At 50.6% G+C, this 24,704-nt stretch overlaps 1 protein-coding gene across 2 annotated transcripts in view; it reads left to right on the forward strand.

Moving 5' to 3' along the window:
• Positions 1-24,704, forward strand: part of MAP3K5 (mitogen-activated protein kinase kinase kinase 5) — a 1,111,277-nt gene that overhangs the window by 1,022,759 nt on the left and 63,814 nt on the right. For both annotated transcript variants that reach the window (XM_078649188.1, XM_078649189.1), the window contains exon 25: positions 5,045-5,150. In XM_078649188.1, the coding sequence (XP_078505314.1) occupies positions 5,045-5,150 (106 nt within the window). The remainder of the gene's footprint in view (positions 1-5,044; positions 5,151-24,704) is intronic.

Here is a 24,704-nt window from a genome sequence, read left to right on the forward strand (position 1 = left end):
TGCATTATAATCCTCGCGGTTAAATGCCAACTCTGGTATCGCTTTATCAAAACATGTCGAGTAAGGTGTCATACGAATTGGAATACTAACCCCTCGCCAATTCTGGCGACGGGGTTAGCATTCCACCCTTCTAGAGGGACACGACATGCATGTAACCTATAACCCGGTTAAAAGTCAGACAGAGCCTTAGCATCCACAAAATGGATGCTGCCACCGAGACACAAGTCTGCCCTCCTGCTGCTGGGAGTCCTCCCAGAGCAGGTCCACCGCGTGGGCCTTGCATTTGCCAAGACTTGTTGCCCAATCCTGGGTCCAGCGACGTCGACAGCAAGAACCTTCGTGGGACAGCTCGCACCTCCATCCTGGTCGCCGACAACGCCTCCTGGTCCGAGAGACTGCAGCGCCCACTCACCTGACTGCGGTGACTTCGCCCGGTGCCATCCTGGTGCCCACTTAATCACTGGCTAGTGATTCAAGAACTTGGTCCCCTCTGCTTTCAGGTTTCCTTCTTCCTTGATCCAGGCTTGGATCCATCGAACTTTCCTTCACTGGTCGCCTGCCAGCAACTTCTTCCTTCCAGGCTCCTGGTCCGGCACGAGGATTCCCGACGTCTTTTCAGACCTATGCAGCTGCAGCCCCTGGGCTAGGTAACTTCGGCACTTCGGTGTCCCAGCATAGCCTCACTATCCAAGGGTCAGGATCCACTGTCGTTTTCTCCCTACCAGGTCGGGTTCGCCCGTGAACACTAACTTTGTGAATTCTAGCTCCCATAGACTTTGTCCCGCATCCCGCGTGAGAGTGCACACGCTACACCCGAGTCCCCTGGGCCTCCTAGTAGTAATCTAACGATTCCCTAGTCAAGTCCTAGCGATTCCAAAGCCTACTAGTACTGTTACTTACCTGCTAGTAATTCGCATTCCACTTTTAGAGTATATGGTTTTTCGTGCCCCTCGGGCATTTGTGTATAACGTGCTAACTTAAGTATTTTCATAAGAGTTTTGTTGTGTGCTTAGCACCCTGTCCTCATAAAGAGTACAGGGTTGTTGTGATTCTAATAAATACATTGTTTATTTTCATAACACTTGTGTGGTGTCCTTTCACTGGGTGTTCAAGGGGTAATGTGATGGTAAAACAGCTGGCTTAACACGCCCTCTAGAGTCTTAGCCTTAGACTGCTCGTATCCATGCTACTAGGATAGCTGGTCTATAAGGTTGACTTACAACCAATCATCAATAAAGGTTGTTTGGACTGATATATAGTGATCACTAGAATAGTGAGCACTGCACATCAGGCCAACTTCTCACAGTGTGTGTGTGTGTGTGTGTAGCAGTATATCTGCATGTGTATTGTTCTTTTGTGTCCATACTCTACATAATCTCTAGACCTCTTGGCTTTATCAGTGCAAGCTTACTTAATCACTTCCTTTCCCTCAAATCAGAACTAACACCTGTAGAAATGGCCAGATATGCACCTGGTCTTCAGAGAGCAGCTGGTGACAATCCCTCAGGGCTGGCACTGCCTGTTAACCTTCCCAGGGGGATTACAAAGTTCACTAATGCTGTCCATGAGTTCTTTGAACTAATTAAAACAAGCCTTTGCAATGCAATATATCTTGCATTTGTGAGAGTTTGAGCTATTGGCATTGTAAAGGACAATGCCTTTTATTTATGTGATTTGAAAACCTGCAAGTGGTGCTTAAACACGCCCTTTGTATTTATAGTCCTTACTTACTAGAAGCAAGGGTGGCAGTAAAACAGGAGCAGTTACGGTCATCCTTGCTTCTCGTAAGCAACGACTAAGTACAAAGTGCATGTTTACGCACGGCTTGCAGGTTATCAAAACACATAAATAAAAGGCATTGTCATTTACAATGCCAATAGCTCAAACTCTTGTAAATACGAGACCTATTGCATTGCAAATGCTTGTTGCATTATGCCATTGTGACTGTTATTTCACTACATCAGTGCTCCTTGTGCATTATGCCATAGTGACTGTGTTATTTCACTGCATCAGTGCTCCCTTTTTAGGTCGAGCTATTTATAGCTCTGAACTATTGCAGGGGAAACAACACTATTGAACAAGCGGATTCCTCCCAATGCATGTTGTCTACTGAAGTGTGACGCTTCGCCAGGCGCGCGCTTGGCCTCACACCCCGTCCCCATATGCTCGTTTGCCTCCCAAACTGCTCCCCCGCCCCCGCCATGAGACTTCAAAGCAATGCGCTGCTCTGAAGTGATTGTTTTTCACGCGCTCTGCAGGTCACCATTTGCCGCTAGCGCTTTCATCCCTATCACTCCCGAGAGTTCTCGTGATGACTGCTCCACCATTCTAAGCCTCTTATGAAATATTTTAACAAACTACTACTCCGTACTTGTTTGCAAACATTTCACTACAACTTTAGGGTCCATTACGTACGTAGTATCACTATTCACAAAACTAGCGTTATTTGTTTGCAGATGCTGTCCTCTTATTGAGCCACTTTGCTATGTCCCCCATCACACTACAAGTTTGTATCTCTTTCCTACCTTTATTAGGCATCTCATTTCATTATAGCTTCGTATCCAACTACTGTGCGTTTCACACAATCCTTTTACGAGCATTGTGTGCGCTTTTTTTGCTAACGTTAGTTTTTAATCAACCTTGTATGTCTCCTCACCGCCGAGCCGCACTTCTACAATTCCTCATGTTACCTCATTGTTTTACGACGCATGCGAGCTTAATCTGCAGCCATAATGAACTCATCATACATTTTATGTGTAAATGTATGTTCTCGTGTCACCAGAGCGCATAAACATTCATTCTTACGAATTGTTATTTGCGAAATGTCATTTGCAGTTTACTTTGCGTAGTACTCATTCACATTCCTCATGGGCTCTGCTTAACTGGACAGCAATTCAGGCTTGGGCTACATTATCTGCGAGGCTTTTATTTAATACAATCAACCTTTTATGCCTCCTCACGGCTGAGCCACACTTCAAAGGCAGCTCGATTTACTTTTCCAGACAATGCAGGGCCCCCCACTGTGTCCATTAACTTACCTAGTCAAGCGAGAACAGCATTTAGCAGATGTCCGCCGAACGTAGCATGTGCACGTTTCTGGCCTCGAAGCCGGTACTTAACCTGAACACGCTCAGTGTTCCGTTTGCAAGCCTGCTTGGTGGTATATCTGAATCTGTAGGGTAGATTTTGTTATTTCTTTTGGTTTGTATTGCATTAATCTTGCTGCTCTATGCTGATAGAATTGCTGGTGTTGCACCCCTCAACGCCACAGCACCCCTCAACGCCACAGCACCCCTCAACGCCACAGCACCCCTCAACGCCACAGCACCCCTCAACGCCACAGCACCCCTCAACGCCACAGCACCACTCAACGCCACAGCACCACTCAACGCCACAGCACCACTCAACGCCACAGCCCCCTCAGCGCCACAGCCCCCCTCAACGCAACAGCATTACTCAACGCAACAGCATTACTCAACGCCACAGCATTACTCAACGCCACAGCATTACTCAACGCCACAGCATTACTCAACGCCACAGCATTACTCAACGCCACAGCATTACTCAACGCCACAGCATTACTCAACGCCACAGCATCACTCAACGCCACAGCATCACTCAATACCACAGCATCACTCAATACCACAGCATCACTCAACGCCACAGCATCTGTCAATGCCACATCATCACTCAGCACCACTCAACGCCACAGCACCACTCAAAGCACCACTCAAAGCAACAGCACCACTCAACACCACAGCACCACTCAACGCCACAGCACCACTCCACGCCACAGCACCACTCAACGCCACAGCACCACTCAGCACCACAGCACCACTCAGCACCACCCCTTAACGCCACAGCACCCCTCAACGCCACAGCACCCCTCAACGCCACAGCACCACTCGATGCCACAGCACCACTCGACGCCACAGCACCACTCAACGCCACAGCACCACTCGACGCCACAGCACCACTCGACGCCACAGCACCACTCGACGCCACAGCACCACTCGACGCCACAGCACCCCTCGACGCCACAGCACCCCTCAACGCCACAGCACCACTCAATGCCACAGCACCACTCAACGCCACAGCACCACTCAATGCCACAGCACCACTCATCGCCACTCAAAGCCACAGCATCACTCAGCACCACTCAAAGCCACAGCACCACTGAATGCCACATCATCACTCAGCACCACTGAAGGCCACAGCATCACTCAGCACCACTGAAGGCCACAGCATCACTCAGCACCCATGAACGCCACAGCATCACTCAGCACCCATGAACGCCACAGCATCACTCAGCACCCATGAACGCCACAGCACCACTCTGTGCAACCATTCAACAACTGGTTCTAATATGTTCTCTCAATGTTTCAAGCTTTATTACAAATGTCACAAAAAGATGTTAATATTTCACTGCTGTTCTTGGATTTTCAGCACAATAAAATACAATGAACATAATCTTCCCAAAAGTTATTTACAAAAATTTAAGCTATTGCCATTATAAATTACAATAACTTTTATTTAAGTATTAATTATTAAAAAAAATAAGTCATGTAAATACAACTCATATTGCATTACAAATGCTATAGGTGTCACGTTTGCGAAAGTTAAAAATATTGGCATTGTAAACGACAAAGCTATTAATTACGCTATTTTCAAAACCAACACATAAAATATTTGTCATTTACAATACCAATAGATCAAACTTTCCTAATGCGAGACCTATTGCATAGCAAATGCTTGTTGCATTATGCCATAGTGACTGTTATTTCACTATATCCGTGCTCCTTTTTGCATTATGTGGCTGTTATTTCTCTAAATGCAGTGTACATTTTATTTAGGGAGTAGATACTGTGTTTGATGTACTGATTTCATTTTCCTTAGTGTTTTTTTTTTTGTTAAACTAACTTCACCTTCCTATGAAAAACGTTCCATTTTATCCAACATAATCAATTGCTAGCTGTAAATGCCTTCAGCACCGCTTAGTGCAAAGGAACTCGAATGATGTATATAATGCGTTATCTTCCACCAGGTCAACAAGGTCCTCAGGAACCATAACATTAAGCCACATTGGATGTTTGCGCTGGACAGCATAATCCGGAAGGCCGTTCAGACCGCTATTACCATCCTAGTGCCAGGTGAGTTTGATTGCGCAGAAAACTACTGAAGCTTGCTCGCAATACAGAACGTAGGCTATACTAGCCCCTGCCCAGGTCTGCATGGACATCTTAGATCATAAAATAACCGTGAGGGCGTTTTAGAAGTTTAATAATCTATGGTGACACCACAGGGGAATACAAAATCAAACAATTTTCCAAGGAGACCGAGATGAACCAATGTTGAACAGCATGGATAAAATTGAACCGTTACAAATTGTATTAACAAGTCATATATAAACATGGTTATATTAAAAAGACATTGATGTTTGGACCTTGGCAACACTCTACAGTGTCGCATGTGTCCTTCCATTTTGTCATTCTGTCTCCCTGGTGCCACTATGCACCATGATCCTTTTCAGAGTGGAAATATGGTTTAGGACGCGCAATGTAAGTATGGAATTGTGGTTTAGGACTGCGCTGCTCATGTCATGAATATTAGAGACTGTGAATGTAGCACAGTTTTTCAGTAGGCTGCCTCGTTATATACAGCTTGAGACAAAACCATAGGACTTGTGCAGACAAGCAAAATGGCTGCCATTAGGTAGTTTCTCTCTATACTCTTAACCAAAGGAGTTGAACTCAGTGACTTTACATCTGTGGTTGAGACTCTTATTCTGTAAGAAAAGTATTTTTGATCGCTAATATCTTTGACCTCGTTTGACAAACGTATAGAGAATGTAGCAAAAAGTATCTCTGCAAAAGAGTTTGCCCATGATCAAGGAGGGAAAAATGTTTTAGTGGTGGGGAATTGCCACAAATGGGTGGGTGCTTCCCAAGCAAAACCTCGCTTGAATAATATAGAGGCATCAGAAAATACATTTTGCTCTGGTAGCCATATCGAATGCTATGCAGCGACTTTGGATTTTCTGGGAAATTTTGATTATTTTAGTTCTGTAAGTCATTTGGCGTTGCAACGTCCGCAGTGTAATTCGATTTATTTATTTATGTACTTACCTCGGTTCGGCCGTGTGCCGTAGTTTACTACCCCGCACCCTGCCCCTCAAGTGCCCCTGCCCCACCCTGCAGCACTCCCTCCAGGAGCCGCTACTGTCCCTTACTGGATCCACCGCTGGCAGCTCCGGCACCAGTCGGGCTTCTAGGATGCACAGATGGATCCAGATCGGCACCAGTCATGCCACCTCAACCTCAACCTTCACCGATACCGATCCAAAGGCCAACACCACGGGAGCCATCCCCATTCTTATCCTCTACTCTGAAAAGGAGCCAGAGGCACCCAGAGCCTGAGCCCTGTCCTTACGGGCTAGGACTCTGGTAGGCTAGGAGGGGTCGCTTGACTCTGAAGAATACCAGTCTTATGAAGAACAGCTGGACTGGGCTCAGGATCTGGGTGAAGGCAGTGAACTGAATACTTCTTGAAGAATTTGGCATGCTTTCTCCCCCTACTGTGGCTACAGAGGATGGAGTTTCTTTTGCAATGGTGGTACAGAGGTCATCTGAGGTTCCTGGAACTTAGCTTGCCCTTGGTGACCGTTAAGACAAATGTCTTAACAGAAGTGCTTCAGCTGAGAATGTCCCCATCAGAACCACTTCTCCCTTTCAGTGAGGCACTTACTGACGTCCTGCTTGGGACCTGGTTCAAGCCCCGCACAGGGGTTCTTGTTAATAGGATAATTACCCACCGCCCTGCTCCAGGAACTCAAATTTCCATGCCCAACACCCTACCCCAGAGAGCATGGTGGCCCAAACCTTCGCGTCCCACTTCAATTCTGGTGCATTCCTTACTGCACCCCCGGGCAAGGAATCCTAGAGGCTGTAAAGTCTTGGCAAGAAGATATTTTCTGCTGCCAGCCTGGCTCTACGGTCTGTGAACACAGTGTGCCTTTTAGGCTACAATTCCCATGTGGTTGGGGACAAAGTTGCGAAGATGTTGTTAACTGTCCTGGAGGAGGCTCGAGCCATGCTCTACCAGGCTATTGCCGATGGGAGGGATGCCACAAAGCTCACCATCCATTGTGGACTTGGCACCACTGACTCACTAGGCAGAGCAGTTTTGTTGACAGTAGCCCTGTGAAGCCACACCTGGTTGATGACGGCTGTTTTTTCTGGGGATGTCCAGTACTCACTCATGGACATGCCCTTTGATGGCTCTGTATCTTCGGAGACAATGCAGAATCGGCGTTGGAGTGCTTTAAGGACAGCAAGGCTACGGCCAGGCCCTTGGGGCTTTCTTTGGCCCCTCATCACCGTCAGTCTGCCTTTCACTCCTTTTGTGGCCACGGAAGTGAGTGCAACCATGGCTTTACCCAACCAGTCTCTGCGGCACGCAAGCTCGCCAGCCTCTGTGTGGTCGTGGATGCGGTTCCTACCAGCCGCGCGTGGGTCAGGGGACCAGTGGTCAAGTCAGTCCACCAACACTCCTGTAGCCGCAGCCTCCAAACCCTCCTAGTCTGCCGACGTATCATCATGGGCACCCAGTCTGTGGCAAGGTTCACCATCACCTGCCTCGCTGCCAGTCCATAACATCAGGCAGGTGGGTTTTGCAGATTGCCTGAAGGTGCTAATCCCTCCCCTTCATGACTTCCCCTTCCTCCATGCCACCCATTTACGACATGCTGTTGGAGTACCACCAATCCCTTCTTCACCAGGAAGTGACAACTCTTTTGGCCAAAGGAGCCATAGAGAGACTGCTGGCGCCAGAAATAGGCTTTGGTTGCTATTCCTACTTCTTTCTGGTGCCCAAGAAGGACAGAGGCCTTCATCCTATCCTCAACCTACACTTTCTCAATTCCTTCCTCAAGAAGGGGAAATTCAAGATGCTCACTCTGGCTCAGGTCCCGTCTGCCCTGGACCCTGAGACTGGATGGCAGGGTTGGACTTGCAGGATGTATACTTCACATTCCCATCAACTTGCCGGCCCATAGGCGCTACCTAAGATTCACGGTTGACCACAAGTATTTTCAGTTCGCTGGGCTCCCTTATGGCTTTAGCAGCACCTCTAGGGTGTTCACCGAGGTGATGGCAGTGGTTGCAACTCATCTGCGAAGATCAGGGGTGCCAGTCTGTCCCTATCTTGACGACTGGCTCTTTAAGGCGAGTTCTCCTCAGGCGGTCATCCCCTCCTCCAGACTATGGCGGACCTCCTGCATTCACTGGGGTTTACTATCAACGTGCCGAAGTCACACATGACTCCCAATTGGACACTCACTTTCATCTGAGCTGTTCTGGACACAGTGAATTTTCTGGCCTATCCTCCGAATGGTGAGTCCAGGATATTCAGTGATAACGATGTTTCAGCCTCTCTCCTAGATTTTGGTGAGACTCGCTCTGAGGCTGCTGGACCTCCCGGCCTCCTGCATCCTGCTTGTGACACATGTGCATTGGCATTTGTGGGCTCTGAAGTTCCAGTGGGCTCAGCATCAGGGGAATCTCTCCAACATGGTCCAGATCTCAGAGGAAACTGCGAAGGATCTGCAGCGGTCATTTACGAAACGGGACTGGGTCAGCGGCTGACCCCTCTCCCTTGCCCAACCAGATTTGATAGTAGTGACAGATGCGTCACTCCTGGGATGGGGCGGCCATCTGGGAGAGGTACAAAAATAAGAGGACTCTGTTCTCCTGTGGAATCCGGACCCACATCAACCTGTTGGAACCTGTTGGAACTCTGACCCTTCCGATTGGTATTGAAAGCCTTTCTACCATCCATCCAGGGAAGGCTATTGCAGGTTTTATGGGCAACACCACTGCCATGTGGTACTGCAATAAGAAGAGCAGGTAGGGTCATGGGCCCTTTGTCTAGAGGCCCTGCATCTCTGGACATGGCTGGAACAGCAGCAGGGCATTTCCCTGGTGGTTCAACATCTGGTGGGTTCTCTGAAAGCCAGACTGGCAAACTCATCCGAAGGTGCCTAGCAGATCACAAATGGTGTCTCCATCCGATGGATTCAGTAAGGGGGAGAACCTTGGTTAGATCTGTTCGCCATTGCCGAAAATGCACTATGTCAGCAGTTCTGCATGCTGGAGTTTCCAAGGCAATCTCGCTCAGAGACTTTTATTGGCATGAGTGGAGCTCAGGCCTCCTGTACGCCTTTCGGCCATACCACTCCAGCCCAGTGTTCTCAAGAAGATCGGGAACGACCAGGCCCAAGTCATCTTTGTGAGAGCCTGATTTCCCGAACTGTGGAGTATAGCCATTGGTCCTCCGATCAGGCTTCACATGTGGGAGGATCTTCTGTCACAGCAGCAGCAGAGGTTTCTCCACCTGAACCTGTCAACGCTCTGCCTTCTTGCATGGAAATGGAGCAGCGGCAGTTGATAGCCTTCGACCATCCGCCCAAAGTTTGTAATGTTATCTTGGCAGCCAGGCATCACTCTACCAAGATGGTTTACGCCTGCCATGGGCTAAATTTGTGGTATAGCATTCAGAAAGACACATTTATCCCCTTTCTCTGGTGCTCCTATTTGTCCTTTCCTTTGCCCAGCAGGACTTTGCTTTGGGCACTCTTCAGGCAGATCTATCTGTAATTTCTGCTTTTCCTCTGTTGCCTGACCAACCTTCCGTTTTCCAATCCCCTATTTTACATAGATTTTTGAAAGGTTTGCAACATATGTTCCCTCCCACTACCTTCGTTATGCCCCAGTGGGATCTCAATCTCATCCTCAACTTCCCTATGGGTGCTCCCTTCCTTTGAGCCTCTGCACAATTGTCCACTCAGGCTCCTTACCATCAAGACAACCTTTCTTGTGGCAGTCACATCTACCCAGAGGATCAGTGAACTTCAGGCCTTGTCATCCAAACCTCCTTATCTTAACATCTACCCAGACAAACTGGTGCTTCATATGAGTGCTTTCTTCCGAAAGTGGTCACTCCAATTCACGTAGGCCAAACCGTCACTCTGCCTACTTTTTACTCTCCGCCTCATCCCTCTGAGGAAGAGGTTCAACTTCACCGCCTGGACTCAAAAAGAGCTTTGTCGTTTTACCTTGACTGCACAAAAGAGTTCCGGGTGGATGACTAACTCTTCGGAGGGTATGTTGGAGCGAAGAAAGGATGGGCCATCTCCTGATTGATTGTATTCTGCATCAAAGTCTGCTACGCATTTGGCCAAGAAGCAACCCGGAGGATATGCGTACTCATTCCACCAGAGCTAAAACTGCAAGCACTGCATTAGCTTGTGGAGTTCTGATCCTGGATATATGCCAGGTGGCAACGTGGGCCTAATTGCACATTTTCACCAAACATTACTGTCTCCACAGTCAGGTCTGTAGAGCTGGGCATTTTTCCATTCAATCCTGCAGGACTTTCTCATTTGAAATTGGTCACCGACCCACCTCCAGGGAGATATTGCGTGGGTATCTATTCTAAGGATAGGAATATGCATAGAATTCTATCAGATAAACAAGTTACCTACCTTTGGTAATGCCTTAGCTGGTTGAGACCCTATCTAGCCACAGATTCCTTACCCACCCACCATCCTTTCTGCCCTGCGAACAGACTTCTAGGGACAAAGTACTTCCCTTTCAGGTTCCTAGTTTTCCACACCAGTGGTCAGTGTACTTCATGGCTTTGCGCTTCTAGAGTGGAAAGTTGCAAAAAGAAACTGAAAGTCAGCGCACATGGGTGGTGCCTATATAGGAACCACAAACAGCAATTCCAGTGCAGATGATGCCATGTGGAGCAGAACGACGCCACCTACTGGCGATATTGCTCACTAAAAATTTCCGGGTCCTGTCTGAAGCCTAGGGAATATTCTAAGGCAAGGAATCTGGGGCTTGATATAGTCTGTACCAGATAAGGTGTTACCGAAGGTGGGCAACTTGTCTGTCAAGTTGACGGGAAGTTGGTTTCCTGGGTGCTGCCAGCAGCCTTTCTGTGCTGATGTTGGAGGCTTTTAAGTGTGTAGACTTGTATTACATGAGTAGAAGTAATAACTTCTAAGTGTTTGTGCTGGTGCCCAAAAAGATACCAAGTTTTTGGTACTTAAGACTGATCCTAAATACCTCAGTCTTTATGAAATCAGCTTTAAGAGACTTCACACCACTAATGAAGTCTCAGGAGCCCTTCCTGCAGCGTAGAGGCGATGCTTACGAGCAGACAATCAGCTGTCCCTAGCAAGGTTGGTCCAAATATCCTTGTGAACCAGATAAGGAAAGTGTCTTTCCCTGTTCTAAAATATTCCCACTCTACACAGTCTCAATGTAACTTCAGTGTTGAGACAAATCTTGTTCGGTAATGGCACGAACATCTTACCAGCACCCTTCACAAGTAATATTCCAACATGGTGGAGACCTTCCTCTGTTTAAGGATCCTCTATTTGGCCTTTCACCTGTGATCAATTCAGTCCAAACCATTTCAGAATTCAAATCTGTCACCATCTGCCTCCGCTGTCCTAGGGTGTCCCACAGAGCAGTAGAGGCAGAGTCTGAAATAAATCATTTCTTAGCAGACGCCATGGCATGATGGATCGGTTTACTCGTAGTGCTCCAGCAGTGAGTGCAGGTTACTCTCTTCAATCCATTCAGGACATTGTGTGCTTCCTTTGAAGCTGCTAGCCTTGCATGTGGCATAGGTATTGTTCCCAAGAGGTGTGAAGGGTTCGGGATCTTCCACTTGCAAGTGTGGATCTCATTTATTCACTTATGCTGGCTCAGGCACTCAATCATCTACATGTTGTAAATATAGTAACTAAAGTCAGTGACCTCAGAAATGAGGAGACGTGTCTTCTTGGTTGTCAAAAGCTTATTTTGGGTGACACAGTGTTATATCGCTCAAGCCCTTGGTTTTTGTCCATTGCTACCAAGGTTTTTCTGAGACACAGATAATGGGTCCTGATGATGGGTTCAGTACTTTATTCCTACTCCAGCTGAACGGCGTTAGGCATGTAAGATTCGTATGTCACATTACCCCCTTTTTACCTTCAAATGCCCCTCAATGTATCATCTTCCGATTTCCTACAGATCACGCCAAGGCCCTTTCTTCACCACCCAGGCAATGTGAATTGGTCTCATTCCCCATCCTCTGCACACAGTAGTAGTCTTTAATACAACTCGTCCTTATGACCTTCTCCTCCCCTTAACCACTACAGTGCTAGCGGGTTTTCCCGCTGTGTGCTGAATGTTCATAAATCCCACTTTACATGACAAAGCCAGCTCGTCATGAGCGCAGCGCAGGTAACGCCCATGACGAGCTGGCTTTGTCATTAGCGTGGAAGTGGTCCTCTGCTTGAAGAACTGATGCTCTGCCCACGCCTGTCCTTATGCCAGGCCTTCTGCAGGCCTTCCACATCTGTTCACTCACGGGCGGGATACTGACACCGCCCACCCGCCATAGAGGGAGCTTTCTGGGTGCAGGTGATTGTCGTTTCCCTTGTGCAGATGTAAGTTTCCAAGTTTCTACTGCACTATGGTTGTTTTTAGTTGACCCTTCCTGTTACTCTGACCCTTCATTTTGTTTCGCGGTCAGTTATGGTACTGGCCCTGAAGCACCCTGTGACCCAGCATTGCTGGAGTCCCTGGAGCCCTCTGATGACCCGGCCTTGCTGCTGGCACTGGTGTTCAGTTTCCGGGTGATTGTGAATGCCTTGCAGTGTTCCATCCACAATGCAAGAGCTGGTGCCACAACACCACTGTGGTGCAACAAACTACAAGCCAAGTGACAAATTATTTTTGCAGAACCAGCACAGTTCACAGCTGTGTACTAGTCTTTAAACTCTAATTTAACACCTCTAATCAGCTGTAAACTAAAAATCTGAAAGAAACAGTTAGTTATAGAATCCTTACCTTAGAATTACCCCCAGGCGTCAGACTGGATCTGGAATTTTTTTGTCAACAGTACCCCAGCGCATCGGATGGTGGCGTCGGTCGACTCCGCGTTCAGTCTCTGCATCGTGGTCGCCGGGATGACGTTGCGGTAGCTTCGTAGACACCGCCCTCGCGCGCTGACATCAGTTCCTTCTTTTTCTGCGCCAGCAAGCGCAGATCCGGAAAAAGCGGTACCTCCAGTCAATTTTTGACTGACTTTTTCTCGACTTATGTAGACTTCGATTTTTGAGTCCATCAACTCCTGGTGCACGAGGGATGCCCGGTTTCAAGGCATGCGGTTCCGGTTACCGACTGATGTCGGTGACTGATCCGCACCGCGTGTGCCTCTACTGCCTGGAGCGCGACCATTACCTCAAGTCGTGCTCCGACTGCCGAACCATGGCCCGAACTCTTTGCCGGAGCTGTCCCGAAAAGCTCTTCGAGGCCCGGCAGTCGGCTCCGCGTCGCTCATGGTCCCGCCGGTCGCGTGGGAGGTCAAGGGACCGGTCGCGGAGTCATCATCACTCCTCTTCCAAATCTTCCCACTCGGGGTCAGGTAAGTCGAAGCATAAGAAGAAGTCAAAGAAGCATCATCGCTCTTTGACTTCCCCTCGTCTGTTGGCCGACACGACAAAGGGTACAGGTGGTGCCCAACCCACTGCTCCCCATGCGGAGCCTACAGGGTGGACTCCGGCCTTCCCTCCCTTCCCGGGACCTGGAGCGACCCTTGCCCAGGTTCGTCAATTTTACGAAGTGATGCATACAATCTTTGGGCAGCCCGACTCCGCCGGTGAGCCTTCGGGCCCTGCGGACTCGGCTGGGGGCCCTAGGCCTTCGATGCCGGCGGCTTCAGCCTCGGCACCGCAGGGCCCCCTTGGATCCAGGCCTGGATCCGGATCGGCGGCGTTCGACCTCGTTACACCTCCACCGGCGCCGATTCCACCGGAGCCACGTCCGCAGCCGACGCCGGCTGGGCTCCCATCCGGCGTCGACCCCAGCTTCTGCCCAATGTGGACATGGAACCGGACCGGCGTCAACCGACGCCGTATCCGGCCCCAATGGGTACTTTCGTGCCTGTGTTCCACCCTGGCCCTTTTCAGGCAGATTGGCTGCCAGAGGAGGGTGAGGAAGACTGGGGAGGAATTGTTGACCCTTTAACAGAGCAGTTGGATTATGATCCGGACTGGAGAGAGGAACTGGGGGATGCTAGTGGTCTGGATACCTCCCCAGACCTAGGCATGTTGCCTCCTCCCACCGTGGCTACAGAGGAGGGAGCGTCCTATGCAGTGGTGTTGTGTAGGGCAGCCGAGGCTCTCCACCGCGAGCTACCTATGGTGGCAGTCAGGACTAACCTTCTGACAGAGGTGCTTCAGCTGGTAGCAAGCTCTTCGGAGCCTCTGCTGCTGTTCAATGAAGCCCTAACAGACATCCTTTGGGCACCTGGTCCAGGCCCAACACAGGGGTGCCTGTGGATAGGATGATTGCCCAACTCCACACACCCAGCCCAGGCGACCCCACTTTCCTCTCCCAGCACCACACCCCTGAGAGCTTGATGGTCCAAGCCTCCACATCCAAAGTTGCCTTTCCTCACGCTCCAGCTGATAGGGAATCCAAAAAGCTGGACCAATTTGGGAAGAAGAGGTTTTCTTCCTCCAGCTTGGGACTGCGGTTGGTTAAACCTGCTTGGCTGTTGGGCCGTTATTCCCACTCTGTGTGGAATAAGGTGGCGGTGCAAGTGCTGCCTCTGTGCCCGGAGGAGGCCCTGGCTGTGCTCTCCCCTGCAGTTGCTGAGGGGAGAGACACAGAAAGTTTACCATCCACTGTGGACTGGACACCGCCGACTCGCTGGGTAGGACGATTTCAACATCTGAAGCCCTTCGACGCTACGCCTGGCTGAGGTCGACTGGTTTTTCTGGTGATGTCCAGAACACCCTGATGGACATGCCTTTTGATGGCCATCGCCTGTTCGGCGACAAAGCAGATAGTGTGCTAGAGCGCTTCATGGACTCTCGGGCTACGGCCAAGTCCTTGGGCCTCTCCACCACATGCCCTGCATTGTCTGCTTTTCGCCTCTTTCTTGGCTATGGAAGAGGCACCCCACCATGTTCCTTCAAGGGCCAAAGGCCGGCGCAGGCTGTTCAGCCCAGCGCGTCTGGGGACGTGGGAACGACTGCCGTGGTTCTGGGGGCCAGCGGGTGGGCCAGTCCACCACCGCCCCCTCTGCAGCAGCCTCCAAACCCTCCTAGTCCGACCTTTCAGGCCCAGCACACGCCAGTGGGTGGCAGAATTCGCCATCATCTCCCCCACTGGCGTTCCATCACGTCAGACAGGTGGGTTTTGCAGATAATCCAAAGGGGCTACTCCCTCCCCTTCGTGACTACCCCAGCAGCCAAACCACCTCAGTACCATTGAATGTCAGGGGATCATCTGGCCCTTCTCGAACAGGAAATTATGGCTCTCTTGGCCAAGGGCACCATCGAACGAGTTCCTGCCCCAGAAGAAGGTCACAGTTGCTATTCCCACTAGTTTCTAGTGCCCAAGAAGGACAAGGGACTGCATCCTATCTTGGATCTCAGGAACGTCAACCGCTTCCTCTGGAAGGAGAAGTTCAAAATGTTGACCAAGGCTCAGGTCCTATCTCCCCTCGACCTGGGAGACTGGATGGTAGCATTGGACTTGCAGGACACTTATTTTGACGTCCCCGTCCTGCCAGCCCACTGGTGTTACGCGTTTCATGGTAGGCCACGAGCACTTTCAGTTTACCGTGCTCCCCTCTGGTATTACCAGCGCCCCTCGGGTGTTCACAAAAGTAATAGCGGTGGTTGCAGCTCATCTGCGCAGCTCATCTGCGCATATCTTCCCCTTTCTTGATGACTGGTTCTCCCCCCAGGCAATTGTCTCCCACCTCCAGACTACGGCCGACCTCGTGCATTCGCTGGGGTTCTCCATCAATGTGCCAAAGTCACGCCTAACTCCCTCTCAGAAGCTCCTCTTCATCGGAGCTGTTCTGGACACAACGCTGCTTCGGGTCTTTCCTCCCGAACAGTGAGTTTGGGATATTCAGGCTATGATTCTGATCTTTCAGCCTCTATCCCGGGTTTCGGTCAGGATGACCTTGAGGCTACTGGGCCCCATGGCCTCCTGCATCCTGCTGGTGGATCATGCCAGATGGCATATGCGGCCTCTGCAGTGGGACCTGAAGTTCCAGTGGGCACAGCATATGGGGAACCTGTCCGATTGCCTTCAGATCTCGGAGGGCACTGCACGCCAACTGCAGTGGTGGCTCGCAAACCAAGATTGGGTCGACGGCAGATCCCTCTCCCTTCCTCAACCAGAGTTCACAGTGGTGACCGATGCATCACTTCTGGGATGGGGCGGCCTCATGGGGGAGGCGGAGATAAGAGGCCTCCAATCAACCTTCTGGAGCTTCGGGCGATTCGTTTTTCACTCAAGGCATTCCTTCCCTCTGTCTGGGGAAGAGTAGTGCAGGTGTTCATGGTCAACACCACTGCCATGTGGTACTGCAAGAACAGGGCGGGTGGGTCGTGGACCCTATGTGAAGAGGCTCTCCGTCTCTGGACGTGGCTGGAGCATAAGGGCATTTCCCAGTGGTTCAACACCTGGCAGGTTCTCTGAATGCCTGGGCAGAGACAAACTCAGCCGCAGGTGCATGATGGATCACGAATGGCGCCTTCACTCGGAGGTGGTGCAAGGTCTCTTTCAACAGTGGGGAGAGCCTTGGTTAGATCTGTTTGCCACCGAAGAGAACGCGCAATGTCAGCAATTCTGCATGTTGGAATTTCCATGGCGGCACTCGCTAGGCGACACTTTTAGTCGTGAGTGGAGTTGCGGTCTTCTATACGCCTTTCCGTCTATATCACGTCTACCCAGGGTGCTGAAGAAGATCAAGCGCAACCGGGCCCAAATAATTCTTGTGGCTCCGGATTGGGTACAAAGAGTCTGGTATCCCGAGCTGCTCAACATGGCCATCAATTCTCCGATCCGACTGCATCTTCGGGAGGATCTTGTACTGCAGCAGCAGGGGACGGTCCTTCACGGAACCTGTCCAGCCTTCACCTCCTTGCGTGGAGATTCAGCGGCGGCAGTTGACGTCATTTGACCTGCCTCCCGAAGTCTGCGATTTAATCTTGCCAGCCAGGCGTACCTCCACTAAGACTGTATGGAACAAATTTGTGGCATGGTGCACTGCAAAGGCTGTGGATCCCCTTTCCTCCTTTCTTTGTCCCAGCAGGGCTCTGCTCTGGGCACTCTTAAGGGCTACCTCTCGCCCATTTCAGCCTTCCTTAGGCTTCCTGATCAGCCTTCTCTGTTCAAGTACCCTGTTGTAAATAGATTCCTTAAGGGCATTCCTCATCTTTTTCCTTGTGCGCTCCCTTTGAGCCACTACATAACTGTCCTCTCAGACTTCTCACTCTGAAAACTGCATTTCTGGTGGCCATCACCTCTGCACGCAGGGTGAGTGAGCTACAAGCTCTTTCTTCCAAGCCTCCCTTTCTGCCTGTTCATCTGTACAAGGTCATCCTCACAATTAGACCTTCCTTTCTTACCAAGGTGGTTACGTCTTTCCACATTGGCCAAACCTTCACTTTGCCCACCTTCTTTCTGCATCCTTCGAAAGAGGAAGAGAGGCACCACCGTCTGAATCCAAAACTTGCGCTTTCCTTCTAATTCCGGGTGGACGACCAACTTGTTGGTTACGTGGGCGCTAAGAAATGTCGGTCCATCCACAAACTGTCCACCTCCAGGTGGGTCATTCTGTGCATCAAAGCCTGCTATTCTTTGGCAAAGAAGGAGCTTCCAGTAGGGCTGCGCTCCAATTCCACCAGGGCGACTGCAGTTACTACTGCTTTGGGACAAGGAGTCCCCGTAAATGACATCTGTCATGCAGCTAACGTGGACATCGCTGCACAAGTTCACCCAACACTCCTGCCTGGACAATCTGATAGAGACTACTAGCTGCTGATTCCTTCACGAAGAATTATCCCCAGGCGTGAGACTTGATCCGGAAACTTTTTGCCTCCGCATCCCTGCGTGCCAGGGGCAGGCAGCATCATGCGACTCCGCCCAGGCGTCGTCCGCGTACATGACGTCCGCGAGGTCACATAAGCCCCACCCCGGCGCGCCTACATCAGTTTTTTATTTTTCTGCGTGCACTGCGGATCCGGTCTTTGGTACGGGCCTGTTTGAGGCCCTTTTTTCTTCATCATTGTCTCTTCTTTTGGTGGAACGGTGTGCGAATGCCTTCGAGCTTCAAGACTTGCACATCATGTGGGCATCTTATGTTGGCGACGGACCCTCACCTCATTTGTATGTGGTGTTTAAGGGAGGATCACGGCACCACTGATTGTGATTAAACAAAAAACAATGGTTCTGTTGGGAGAAAAGTCAATTTCTTTGTAGACCTAAATCATAGGCATTGTTAGTTTTGCCTATGATTTAGGTCTACAAAGAAATTGACTTTTCTCCCAACAGAACCATTGTTTTTTGTTTAATCATGGAACCCAGGTTCTGAGGGTCACTGGGCCACCCCATTATAGTTAATGACCACTGATTGTGAGGCGCGCCAACAGTTGAAGCCGGAATCACGGCGGGAGCGCTGGATGAAACTACTCTCGGCATGTCTCTCCAGGTCAGCTTCCTCCCCTCGGTTAGCCTCGGCAGACAGCTTCAGATACAGCCGTGGTCATCGTCCTCGCCCTTCTCCAATGTCGCGAGAGCGTCGCTCCCCGGTGGGTAAGTGTCGCAGTTTGTCCCCGGGGGCTGGTGTTCAGCCTGCTGGGAGCGTGGGCTCTCTGCCAATGATGCTGCCCCGTGTGTCGTCCTATCCACAGTTTCCTGGTGATGGGGCGTTGAAAGTCTAGATGGAGACATACGCGGCGGCTTTGCTGGCCTCGCTGGCGTCTCCTCCTCCTTCCCCTCCTGGGGCGTCAGCGGATCCCTTGCCTTGCGTGGGGCACTCCAGCGACTCCGTCCCCGGCGCCGACTGGTTCGGATCCAGGCTTGGAGGATGTGGTGCTGCTGGGGTGCGGCCCCTCGGGGGTCCCTCCTTCAGACCACGGCGCCTCTGCCTCGCCGCAAACTCCCGCGGGAGTTGGGAGTCCCTGTGGTGTAGCGGGAGGTCGCTGGGCCTCGGGTCACATCCCCGAGCCCCGCTCGGCCCTCTGGGCAGGCGAAAGCCTCGTCCACGGCTGAGCTGATGCCGCCACGGCGCCAGCTCCACCGAGCAGTGCCACAGGGGTCGGTGACCTCTCCTCGTCCCTCTCTGGGTCGAGGCTGGGTGGGGACCCCTCATCCCCCTCCGGGCCTCTCTCGCGCCCTCCCCGCAGGTGGCTGCCTCATTGGAGGGCAAGTCGGAGGTTGAATCGTCCCTGGCGCCATCGCACATGGGTCGCCGGGCCACCTCCGCCACATTCTGGGCCGAGGCTGGCGTGAGGGCTTCGTGTCACTCCCCCGGTCCCTCTCGTTCCTCCATGCAGGCAGCTGCCTCGGCAGAGGTCAAGTCAGCGTCGTTCCGGCGCCGCCCCTTGGCCACTTCGGCTCCGGCTCCACTCCGGTCCCCGGCGCGGTGTGAAGTGCTCTCCGGTGTCTCCTTCAGTGCGTGATGTTGTTGGCGTCCTGCCTCAGGCGGTGGACTCTACGGCTCCACATAGGGGCCGTGTGTCAGATTTAGTACCTGAAATTTCCTGATATCCGCGGGAATGCCAGGCCAAGGGTGATGCTTGCTCCCAACTCCCTTACGCCACTGCGCCAGATTTCTCTTGCCACAGTGACGCGGGGGAAAGGGGAAGTGGAAGAGACAAACAGAGAGACTGCCCACACTAGAATCTTCACCTCGAGTGTTCAGAAGAGAAGAATATTCTTCCTGCAAGATTTAGCAAACATTACTAAGTTCATGCAATTTTAGGTACAACAGTTAAATCCAAAACTCTCTCTCTCACTCTTTCTTTACCTGGCTTAGTGTGAGCGTTAGCCTCCCTCTAGAGAGTCTCTGTATGGTACTCTACAGCCATGAACAATTGCCAAAAGAATACATGTTGAATTGAAGACTGAAGATATAGGTGGTACACAAGAATATATATATATATATTGTTATCTACTTGTAGACACAGTCTCTAGAAGATGAGTTCTTTAATGTCCATACTCTAGAAGTATTCAAATGGCTATGGCTATAGTTCAGTTCCAAATGTGACGCCTCTTTACGTCAGCAGAGGGCGCTCTTGAATAACAAGTAACTGCTCAAACTCCTTTAAAGACTTACAGCTGAAGTTCTTAATGGCAAACGACTTCTCAGGTACACATTGCGTCATGTGCGAAAACCCATTTGAAGGTGCCTTAAATTGAAGGTTAATTCTTTACAGGTGAGAAGACTATGCTCCGAACTATGCAGATATGAGAACTGACAGCCGTAATATATTAGAATTCAAAAACAAGGAAAGGTCTCACCAATACACGGTGAAAGCTGCTTCTTGCATACGGAGCCTGCAGTGAATAAACTGTCCCAGTTGCAGCGAAACGCTGGAAGGCTGAGGAGGAAGAACAGCGAGTGAACTGCCCTGCGCCGCAGCAGCCGTCTGTAGTACAGAGACGAGCCGGGAGCTGGCAAAACTTCTGTGACAGAGAACTTGACGTCAAAAGCCGTCTCAGGAACTGGTATCGGGAAAGACGAGATACACCAGAGTACCAAGGGGTAAAAATTCTCTGGTCTCACAGGAAACAAAGGGGAGCGCGAAAGAAACACCTCCGCCTCCCGAAAATGAACGGTTGAAGTGCGACGTTTAATTAACGCTCGCGCTCAACGTTCAGCAGGGTCAGAATTCAATGGGCAACTAGAGCGCTAACTTCTGGAGCTACAGAGGCAACAGGGAAATGCCTGACCTGTCTCAATCTATAAATATAGACCAAAGCGCTCCAACTTGTTAAGGAGCAAGGAATCTTTGCGGACAGTGAAAACTTATTTATGGGGGCAACTAACCTTGAATGAACTACCGAGAGGCCATTCCTGACACCGTGCTGCGGATTCGTCATCGGGCGCTCCCTCTTCTCCGGATGTTTACTGCATATTGGTGTGGTCCTCCATGGAGACTGGCCGCCCTGTGGTGTCTTTTTCACTGGCGTCGTCGAAGGGTGGCTCCCTGCCATTTTTGAGGCCGAGGTGTTCGTCGGAGGAGCGGCAGGTCCCCCATTCTTCGGCTCCTTCAGACTTCCAGGTCTGGTCCTTGCCCGTCCCGCTTGGCTTCGGGGACGGCCGCCTTAGTTTACAGCCGTCGCCCATGGAGGAGTTGCTTTCTCCACCGCGGGCCCTACCGAGTTGGGTGCAGCCTTCGCTCACGCAGTGTCCACAGCTGTGGGCATTCTGTGTATGGGTGACCCGATTGCTCATTTCCCAGCTGACCATCTCTTGGAGGTTCTCCACCAGGGCTCTGGTAGGAGGGAGATCTTGCTTCCCTTTGAGGGTTCGCTCCTTTCTTCCCTGACGGGGGCTTGGAGGCGTCCCGCCTCAGGGGATCCGGTGCCTCAACACCTTCTGCACCGGCACCTTCTGGCACCGCGTGACCCGGCGTGTCTTTTCCTCCACCCCTCTGCCGCCAGTCCCCTTTTGCGGACTGCTTTTCCCTCCCTGCCGCCACTGTTGACTCTGCCATCCCGAGAGGCCCGCTGGCTGGACTCTTGGGGCGAAACATGTTCGCCTCGACCAGCGCTGCTCTGCAGGCCCTTAACTCCTTGTGTGTATTGGCTAGGGCCTCCTCTTGTTTGTGGGACTCGGCTAGGTGTCTGGTATCTGCAGCTTCCCAGGAGACTGTTCATTGGACTTACGGCATCATGTGTTGGATGGCCGGTAGCTAGCGGCGTTTATTCTCCGCTCTAGACATCTCTGAGGTGCTGGGCCGGGCCATGGCTTACTCAGTCACCCTCCGTCGCCATGCTTGGCTTCGGAATGGCGTGTTCCTTAAAAATATTCAGGAGCGGCTCATTGATCTTCCATTTGAATGCAGCCTGTTGTTCCATGCCTCGGCTGACTCCACCATCCAAAGGTTCCTGGCAGGGCTCCGTCCTCCTCATCCGCCTTATCCTTCCCCTCCTCAGTGAGTGCTGAGTTGAGCTGGTTCTGGGCCTTCTTGGTCTGGTTGCCCTTGCTGCAGATTGTGTTTTCTGGCCATTGAGTCGTCCTTGCTGGGGCTTTGGCATTGTTGGCTGCTGGACGGCCCCTTGTTGACTGTGTGTGTTTTTTGCTGGAGTTGTTACACGGACTTGGCCCTAAGATTAGGCCTTCTGTTTTTCTTTGGGCTGCTTGTCAAGCCTTCCGCTGGGGTGTTTTTTCCCTGTGACTCTTTTGTTTTTCCTCTGCTGCGGAAGTTCTTAAGAATAGGGTTCCCATGTCTTGTAACTTAATGTACCTTATGTGGGGTGGTTGTAGCTGTTAGATAGCTAAGCTCTGCTGGGGAGTTCTGGTCGCCTTCGGGTGCCTGTTCTCCATGGCGTTTCTGTATGTTGCTGTTGCTTCTTGAGGTTGTGTGCGTGGCCCCTTGTTATGGTGTGTCCGGGCACTTCCTCTCCTTCCTGCTCTTTTCTGAGAGCTGGGATGCTTCTGTGTTTTTCTTGCTTCTGGCGCTTATGGCTATCAGTGCCGTTCTGGCCGGCCTGTTGCCTTCCCTCTGGGTGGGCTTGCCTTCTTTCCCTTGTTTCCCTGGGCCCTCTAGGCTTCTTCTTCTTCTTTTTGTTCCTCTGCCTGTCCTGGCATTGGCTGGAAGTTCTGTTGCCTTGAGGGGGGAGTGGGGTATTTCGGCCTCTCCAGCCTTGCCCTTGGTTCCTCTGTTGTGAGTGTACGGGCCTCTTCAGTCTTCCTTCTTCCTCCTCCATCCCTCTTGGGGTCACTGGTGTTCGGCTTGTGAGGGTCCGCTTGCCTAGAAGGGACGAGGTTACTTACCTGCTCAGCAGGTCTGGTCCCCTGTGGGACCCTCTGTCCTGTCCAGACTGGTGGGGTCCTTTCGCAGACCATCCTTCCCCATGGATATTGCTAGGGTATCTATTCTACGTGAAGGAATCTGTGGCTAGTAGTCTCTATCAGATGTATAAGTTACTTACCTTCGGTAACGATGTAGCTGGTAGAGACGATTCTAGCTGCAGATTCCTTCACGGCCCCCCTTCCTCCCCGTTCTGCAAGGACTTTGGGCTGGTCTTCCATACTCACCTTCCGGTGGGGGGCTATGTTTCCTGTGAGTGCCTTCTTTTGCTCTTGACGGTGGCTCCGTCTTGTTGCTGTTCATTCCTCCTCTCTGGTTCTTTGGAAGATGGGGTTACGGTGCTCCTGTGCCCCGCTGCTCTGGCTGCTCCGGGTTTGGGAGGTCTGCCTTCAATCTCTGCCCTCCCTTCCTTTCTGCTAGGGGTCCTGGCCCCTCTGCTGACCTCTGAGTTGGGGGTCCTCTGGTCGTGCCTCACCCTTGTTCCTTGGGGGGTGGTTGCCCTCTATGCTGGGGTGGCTTGGAGGTTGTTTGTTTCCCTGTCTGTTTGGGACTGGCTCCCCTTCCTTGTTTCGGGGTGAGGATTGTAGGCCTGTGTAGTACACTCAATGATGAAACAAGCAGGAACTTCTTCTTGAATAAAGAGTTTATTCGCAGTACAGAATAAACAAGCAGGCCACCATCTGGCCAAGGCTCAACTGACATTAACTAGAATTCTACATAGAACCAAGACACAATGAACACACACAAAAGTTCTAGATAAGAAACAAGGAAGACAGACTAAAGAGACAAAGCTATTTACAACACATCTCCCTCCCTCAGAACAAAAAGAAAGAAATAAAAAAAACAGGACAATTAATGAATGTATTCATCTAAGTAAACAGGAGGACGACGAGAACGAGGACTTCTCAAACTAATCCTAGAAGAAATAGAATGGTTGGAGCCATCATTAAGGGAAGTAGCTCCAATGTTGTCACAACCAGAACAAGTAGAAGTAGAAGTAGAAGCATCACCACTACCCACCTCCTCCCTTGCAGTAGACTGCAAAGACGTAGCCAAATCACACTGGGATGACAATAAATAACCACTGCTAAATGAATCAGAAACAGGTAAAGTATTATCCACAGGTATGATAGTGTTTACGATAAAGAGCCACCCTCCTGAAATTCCATTTCTCCCCATTATCAAGAAGAACAAAATTGGGGAACACACGTTTCGCACAAAAAGGACCCCTAAATTTTGAAAGACCTTTAGAGAACCTACCAGGCTTTACCTTAACAAGGTCCCCAACAGAAACAGGTGAAGAAATACCAAATGAAGAACACTTCAAAGAAGGGACTTTATCCTGAGAAACTTTGTCCTGACACCGTAACCACGAAGGTGTCAACTAAGTCACCGGAGATCGCCCACGCATCAACTCAAAAGGAGATTTGCTCTCATGTTTATGAGGAGTTGAGCGATAAGCCCACACAAGTTCCTGAACTTTGTCATTAGAAAAACAACCAAATTCAACAGACATCTGAATAACACCCTTCACCAACCTATTAACTCTTTCACAAATACCATTGCTTTGTGGGTTATATAGACTAGTCCGATGATGATCAATTCCGCAATCTTTCAAAAATGAAACCATTTTACCAGACGTCAATTGAGTGCCATTGTCAGTGATTAAAACAGAAGGAAACCCTTCATCCAAAAACACACTCTTCAGAAAATTGATAGTAGAATCAGTAGTGATCTCTTTAACAAAATGAACAGTAAGCCATCTTGAGAAACAATCGATAATAATGGCAAA

Source organism: Lissotriton helveticus, chromosome 6 (genome assembly GCF_964261635.1).
Source record: "Lissotriton helveticus chromosome 6, aLisHel1.1, whole genome shotgun sequence".
In the NCBI taxonomy this organism is placed as follows: domain Eukaryota; kingdom Metazoa; phylum Chordata; class Amphibia; order Caudata; family Salamandridae; genus Lissotriton; species Lissotriton helveticus.